At 52.2% G+C, this 7,858-nt stretch overlaps 1 protein-coding gene across 1 annotated transcript; it reads right to left on the reverse strand.

The window, feature by feature from the left end:
- Positions 1-801: 801 nt before the first annotated feature.
- On the reverse strand, positions 802-2,950 carry LOC123043970 (uncharacterized). Its single transcript, XM_044466586.1, has one exon. It carries the CDS (start codon positions 2,380-2,382, stop codon positions 1,477-1,479), a length of 906 nt encoding a protein of 301 aa, XP_044322521.1. The 5' UTR covers positions 2,383-2,950; the 3' UTR covers positions 802-1,476.
- Between the last annotated feature and the right edge of the window lie 4,908 nt (positions 2,951-7,858).

Below are 7,858 nucleotides of genomic sequence, written 5' to 3' on the forward strand. Positions count from 1 at the left end.
CCACTAGATTCCAATGATTCAAGTCTAACAAACAACCATGAAATAGTACCAGCAGCAGTTGAGGTTTCAGTTCTGAGCACGCACCTGTTCATGGAACAAGCCGCGGCTGCTTCACAGCAGAGCTAGCTATGGGAGAAGCAACGTAATTAACCACCTTGTTCTCTGAAATGTAGATAAACAGTGGACTACTGGAAGGCTTTAACATAGGATCCTGCTGCTGATAGATATGTTTGGGGCATGACAGTGAACAGGAAAAAATTCAAGGCGCCTGAGAATGTAAGACTACAGTTGCACATTATTCAAATGAAAAGCTAATATGATCTGAGAAAAGCATAGCTGCATAATGCAAACCTTTCTCACATTCTTGACAACTAGACTGCAGTTTCTTAAACCAAAAAATCTTCTAACTAATAATAACAGTCCAAACATGGTTATGTGCATCACCATTCAGCACACACTTTTCTGAATAGAGCAACCGAGTGTTTCAAGAAGCCATAGAAATATAAAAAAAACATTTATACAGAAAGTTACTCAAATGCTCTGCCCAAATTCAGGCCAACAAATTTTCATTCATATCTGAAATTTTTATTACAACATGAGTCGTTACTCGGTATGCCACCTTTTTCACGTTCTTGACTATTAGATTGCTGTATCTCAAACCAAAAAATCTTCTAACCAGTAACTGTCCCAAACATGGTTATGTGCATCGCCACTCAAATGATCCGACTAGAGCAGCAGAATGCTTTAAGAAGCCACAGAAGTATACAAGAATAAATAGATACGAAAAGATTACTCAAATGCTGTGCAAAATTCAGGCCAACAATTTTCTCATTCATATCCAAAATTGATTACAGTATGACTTGATAGTCGGTACATCAAGGGCTTGCTTAGCTCAAAGCTTCACCCACACATACACACAAGAGTTCACTAACCAATGTTACTCTTCGGAAACTGCAACTTTAACTCACTAAGATGCCAATGCCTAAGAATCCAATTCAGCCAAGATTAATTTTACAGGAGAGTCAGCATAGTCTCCAAACGCTAGGCAGCTCACATGATTACGTGTGTATCGACAAGTTCAATTCTACTCCTTTTTCCTGCTACAAGCCGGGTAGCAAACGGGCGTTTTGGATTTTGCGGCGAGTGCGTTTTACGCTCTGTCTCGTGCCTGAATTGCAGTACATGAGTTTCCTTTTAGGCTCATCTGCTTTACTTTGATTTATTGAAAATGCCCTTTATTTACTTAAACCCTTAACTTAGGACCAGGTATGGATGCAGTGGTAACTATGTCGTACACATCTTAACAAGGTTTTTGCTGCCTAGCTAGATGGAGACTCTGCTGACACTCTTGTAAAATTACTAATGACTGAAAGGAATTCAAAGAACACTAGAAATCTTGGTGGTTAAGTGCAGAACCTAGAGATGCAAAGATTAAATGAAACTCATGTGTGCATGGTTTAGGAAGCAACTAAAAGACTAGGGAAGGCGTAATACCACTGGACGCACCCAAGGAATTGGTTGCTTCATTGGTGCTGCAGCGGTGACACGGATTTGCTTCGGAACCTTGCAGCTGAGCTCCCCCATCCCTCTTCTTGCACGCAGAGTTGAAGCTGGAGCCGTCTTCTTCACACCGGGCGCAGCAGCAGTGACAGGCAATGGTGTTGAGCCGACGAAAGAGCGAGCCTTGGAAGCGACGGGACGAGAGACCTTCTTCACGGGCGCAACAGCAGTGGCAGGCAGGCAGAGTGGAGCCTTGAAAGCCGGGCGCTTGCGGTGGTGGCAAGCGGACTCCTCGTCTTCAGCCATCTGGTGTCCACGGGCACGGATAGCGCACCGGGCATCCACGGGGTCACCACCAGCAGCACCCGGCAAGGTGGTGGCAAGCCCAGGGCGCGCGGCGGAGGCGTTATCAGAGGCACGGAAGGCGCTGGACACCGCAGGCGCCGGGCTGCGTTCTCCATGGTTGACACCCTTGAGGTGGTGAACAAGTGGGCACCAGGCACGGACGGGATTAGCACGGGCCGCCTTGACAGGAGCATCGACGTCAGATGCGGCCGTGGCGGCGTGGCGTTGGGGACGCCCTCCATGGTCGACGCCGTAGCGGCGGAGTTCTTGGGCGGCTGCAGCGGCCTCCTTGGCGAGGCCGTCTTCCTGGAGACGGCGCTGGAAGTCGGCGTCCCAGCGGGCGAGGGACTCCCGGGACTCACCGGTGGCCTTGGCAAGGTTGTGCTTGGTCCAGTACTGGAGCACCCTCTCGAGGACGCGCGAGGGCACCCGCGTCTCCAGCGGGAGGGCTTGGGCGGCGGCCGGGCGATAGTCCCACGCCGGAGCGACGAGCACCTTGCCGTCGGAGCTACGGAGCTGGAGCACCTTCGCCGCCATCGATACCGCGTCTTGGATTGGATCTGGGGATCGGGGAGGGAGGCGAACGAATCGAGTTGGAGCCGCTGCTCCCACCGCGGCCGCCCCCTTTTATTTACCGGAGAGCTCCCAATTCTTGCCGGACGCGGATTAACAGCTGTCGCCGGCTGAATTGGAACTGAAGTCGAACTCAGCTGCGGCAATCTTACGCGATGGCTCGTGGCTTCCGGGGAGCAAGCCCTTGGCCGTGTACCACCCGAGCGGGGCAGGCGACGTCCCCGCGCTGGCCCGGGCGACGTTCGGGTCGGCGCGCGTCCACGGCCATTCCGCCAGCGGTCAGCTCGGCGGCGTCCTGGAGATCTTCGGTGGCGTCTCCGGCCGGTTGATGCACGACGATCTCCTGCTTCACTGGGGCATGGAGGAGCGGCTCAGCAGCCAGCCTTGGTTTCTTGGCGCTCTGCTGGTCGCCCCTCCGCATCGCCGCCTGCGAGCCCTGCGAACCAGCATCCTCCCCCTTCACCCCTGTCTCTCTCCGGTGTTCGGTGTTCGGTGTCTCTGAAGTTGCCTCTGGAGTTGCAACTGGTTCAGTGAGCGGCACACGGTAAAAGAAGCAACTGGTCTCCTGCTTCACAATCTTTTTCTTTTTTAGGATCACTGCTTCACAATCTAAAACAATACATTTACACTACTGTGCTTATTTTGGATGGTTAGGGCATACCATCATAAGGGTAAATTTTTTGGTTTACTCTCTTACGGCGAACCTAGCCGATCCCCTAAAAACATTAATGGAGTATAATTTTTTTCTTCAACTCTATTCCTCCCAAGATTTCCGTAAATCTACTTCATCGTGCGGCGGTCGAGTAAAACTTCCTCTTGCCCTCCCGCGCCGCACGGTCTCCCGCCCCCGCTACCGCCGTCAATGACCTCCGAGCCGACCAGAATGGATAGCCAACCCCCCTTCCCCCGCTCACCCTGCCGGCCACCGGCACCGACTTTTCGCCGCCGGTGCCGAAAAAAAGCTTGGGGATGACTGAGGGAGTCCTGGATTCGGGGGTCCTCAAGTGTCCGACCCAGAAGTATGGGCCGAGTTGGATGGGTCGTACAGGATCAAGCTGAAGATTATCCTCCGTGTCCAGATGGGACTTCTCAATACGTAGACGGCAAGATTAGAGTCCGGAAGCTTCCTTCCCTGATGAACCGACCTTGTACAAACCCTAGGCCCCTCTAGTGTGTATATAAACTAGAGGGGTTGGTCTGCAGAGCTTATCTTCTTCACCGTCATTGGGATACTCATAGGCTAGACATCTAGGGTTTAGCCATTACGATCTCGAGGTAGATCAACTCTTGTAATCTTCATACTCGTCGAATATAATCAAGCAGGAGTAGGGTTTTACCTTCCTTAAGAGGGCCCGAACCTGGGTAAACACTGTGTCCCCTGGCTTCCTGTTACCATTGATCCTTAGACGCACAGCTTGGGCCCCATACCCGAGATCTGCCGGTTTTGACACCGACGTTGGTGCTTTCATTGAGAGCTCTGTCGTGTTGTCTGCAAAAGGCGGTCTATGGCTGGCCTAGTCGTCAACTACAATATCACTTCTGGAAGGTGCCTATCTTCGGGGCAGACCCTCTAGTTCGGCGGTTTCACCATAAGGGCCCGCGCGGCCGTCGAGTCCGCAACTCCCCCATGGTCGCCAGACACCGTCCCCGCATTGGCCCTAAGTACTCCGAAAAATTGGATCTGGCGGATGTTTCGTCTTTAAATGAACTGCTGGACCGCATCACTGCCCTGGGGGTCTCAACGGACTATGATCAGATCGGGCTCAAGCCCGACCAGAAGGAAATTAATCACCCGCCGATCACCCACTTCGTAGCGGTCGTTGAGGAACCGGCCACAGACGCTTCCCTCCCCATATTGAAAACCAAGCATGTTCGGGTCTCCAAATCCCCTGAGCCGGATACTCTCCCTTCGGACGGGACCTTACGCACTCCAGACTCTAGTTCAAGTTTAGGATTGCTGGAGCCCTTGCGCTTAACCGAACCCGAACCGGCCGCCTCGAAAACAATTCTAGCTTCGAACACAGATGTGGGACAGGATCCAAAATTAAATCCACCCACCCACCACAATATATACTCTCCAAGCAACTCAGGTCCTCCAGATATATATGACTTGATGTATGTGCGGCAGCAGCCTCAGAAAACGGTCCACCACTTTTGGGCCAAATTCCTGCTTGTCAAAAACAGGATCAAAGACTACTCGGACGATGGCATAGTTTAGGTTTTCCACCGTAATTGCACCAACGAGGGAATATTGAATGCCCTCGACCGTCGCCACATACAGAGTTTCACGGAATTATCACACGTAGCACAAAAGTACTATGCGATGGAAAGCACATGGAGGGCCCAGAATACTCAGCTAGAGCCCGCTGCCATGAAGCAGTGTGCACCTGGGGCAAACGGATACATTCTAGCCGGTCACCCGACCACCAGTCTATGAGCAGGAAAAATAAACCCCTCACAGGACACAAGTCCATTCTTGACGAACTGCTGGAGAAGCCCTGCCCGATTCACGCCACTCGGCACAAAGTCCCAACCCATAGCCTCCGAGCATGTTGGGTACTCCGGCAAGTAGCAAAAAGTGGAGAGGCCATCCTCACCACAACTCCAGAAAATACTCTCCGGAGAGGGACAACTTTAATGTCCTAACAGTCTTCAATACCTTCTCTTTGAACAATCAACGTAAACGGGCACTCCGCGACCTCGCCAAAGTCCACCAAGTTACCGCACTGAGCCCATGGAACGACACGGCAATAACCTTTACGGCCGACGACGAACCAAAGGCTCGGTCAGTCCGAGCACTCGCTGCCTTAGTACTAAACCCCATCGTTGATGGTTTTCGGCTTACTAAAGTGCTCATGGACGGTGGCGGTGGACTTAACCTCATTTACGAGGACACGCTCGACAAAATGCAGATGGAAAGATCACGCATCGAGCAAAGCAATACCACCTTTTGAGGTATTATCCCAAGTCGAGAAGCACACTACTCAGGAAAAACTAAACTGGATGTGGTGTTCGGCACGCCTGAGAACTATAGATCCGAAGATTTGCTCTTTCATGTGGTCCCCTTCAATAGTGGGTATGACACCATCCTCGGCTGGGACGCTTTCTCATGCTTTCAAGCTATAGCCCGAAAAAGCCCTCCATGCCGAAATCAAAACTGCGTCCTTGGCCCTCGAGGCACTATCCGAAGCCCTAGCGGCGGAGGAATTAACCACCCTACGGTCCATGATGGATAGGGACGATGTGATCCTCGATAAGAGATCTAAATCCACCTCTTTCAAGCCAGCCGAGGAAATAGTCAAATTCCAAGTGCACCCGGTGAACCCTAACAAAACAACATCTATCGGAGCATAGCTGGATCCGGCAGTGGATGCCGCCTATGCACATTCCTGCGAGAAAATTGGGATATCTTTGCCTGGCACCCTTCAGACATGCCTGGCATCCCACGAAGACTGGCGAACACAATCTTAATGTAATCAAGGGATTCAAACCCGTGAAGCAGACACTACGACAATTCTCCGAACCCAAGCGTCAAGCCATGGGAGAAGAGCTAGCCAAGTTCTTAGAGGCTGGGTTTATTAGGGAAATTAAACATCCGAATTGGTTAGCCAACCTGGTTATGGTATTCCCTCCGTCCGAAAATACTTGTCGCAGAAATGGACATAAATGAATGCATCTAAAACTAAAATACGTCTAGATACATCCATTCCTCCGACAAGTATTTCCGGACGGAGGGAGTACCAAAGAAAGACAAATTCTAGCGCCTGTGTGTCGATTTCAAGGACCTCAACAAGGCTTTCCCCAAAGACCCCTTCACATTGCCTCGCATTGACCAAATTATCGACGCAACTACAGGCCACGACTCTTTGTGTTTCCTCGACGCCTACTCCGGATACCATCACATTAAGATAAAGGAATCGGACCAGGCTACAACCGCGTTCATCACCCCGTATGGTCCCTTCTACTTCAACACTATGCCCTTCGGACTCAAAAGCGCTGGGGCTACCTACCAGCGCATGATTCAAACCTGCCTGAAAAAGCAAAAAATAGGCAAAACGGTCGAAGCATATGTGGACGACATGGTCATCAAGACAAATTAAAGCATGTCAAGACACTCGTGGACAATCTTCGCCAGTCTACAAGCCTTTACAAACGTTTACATGCATGAGTTTCTGGCAAAAGCTTATCTTCTTCATTGATATGCCGATACAAGCACAAATATTACAGAACATAAGCATGGGCTTGGAAGATTACATTTTTCTAGAAAGTTACGATTTGGCAAGTGCCTACAAATTGAGAAAAAGATAAGTGCCCCGTGATCCCCGTTCTTGCCCCTTTCCTCTCCAGGCACGACAGGCAAAGAAAGGTGACGGGCATGGGGAATGCAGCGATGGAGAACTTGACGAGGAAGCCCGTCCACCACCGACACCAGAGCCACTAGGACGCAACCCCCGACAAGACGTGTTGCTGGAGGAAGGGGAAGGTGGAGTAGATGATGGTGCTGCCACTGATTGTCAGCTAGAGTCGGAGTCGTAGTCCTCCTGCCCGCTGCCATCTTCGTCGCTGGCGTTGTCCTCCGCGCCGCTGTCGCTCAAGGAGGAGCTCTCATCGTCAGTGGAACTCTCCACGCAGCACCCTAAGCGGATTACTGAGCTCCCGAAGACCTTGACGGAGACCAGGTCGCTCTCCATTAACTTCAAATGGAGAACGTGCCCCTCCGACAAACTGTGGGCATGTGCAAAAGTCTTCCACCCCTGGCGAAGGTACATGACGTGAGGGCGGGGAAAGTCAATGTCAGCCCACATGTTGTCGTTCCTGCAGCTCCTCATGTGAAGCCTCAAGGCATGCGTTGGATCCTGCTCCATCACCCGGGCGAACGGGGTCGAAAGCTGGAGACGACTGCACACATGCTTATACAGCCTGATGAAGAACTCGTAGGGCTGGTCTCGGACATGGCCGCCCATCGGAGGAGGGGCCGCCGATGGAAGCGCAGCTGGAGCACCGCCCCATCCACCTCCTCCCCGAGTACCGCGACGACCTCGGCCTCGTCCCCTTCCTCTTACCCTCGCAACGAGCTCCGCCGCCGGAGGCTTCGGAGGAGAAGGAATGCGTTGTCGAGCAGAAGCCCTCGTCGCCGCCGTCGAAGCACCAACACACCCTTTCACCATGGCGAATGAGAGGAAGATGGTAAGCAAAAAGTGGGGAAGGGGCGAGTGTGGAGAAGCACTGTCCCTCCCCCTTTTTATAGAAGAAGCAAGGCCGGGGCCTGGCCACCTAGCCCAAGGGGCGGCCGCCCCGCACGGCCAATGCGGCCTCTGGAAGCACGGGGAATCGGAACCGACCCTCTCCCCATATCAACAAACGCCTGGTTTTTCGCCTCGGCGTTAATGCCCACGTCCTCCGCATCCACCGCCTGCCCTTCCCAAGGCATGAAGGATAT

The sequence above is a fragment of the Triticum aestivum genome, chromosome 2B (genome assembly GCF_018294505.1).
Source record: "Triticum aestivum cultivar Chinese Spring chromosome 2B, IWGSC CS RefSeq v2.1, whole genome shotgun sequence".
Lineage (NCBI taxonomy): Eukaryota > Viridiplantae > Streptophyta > Magnoliopsida > Poales > Poaceae > Triticum > Triticum aestivum.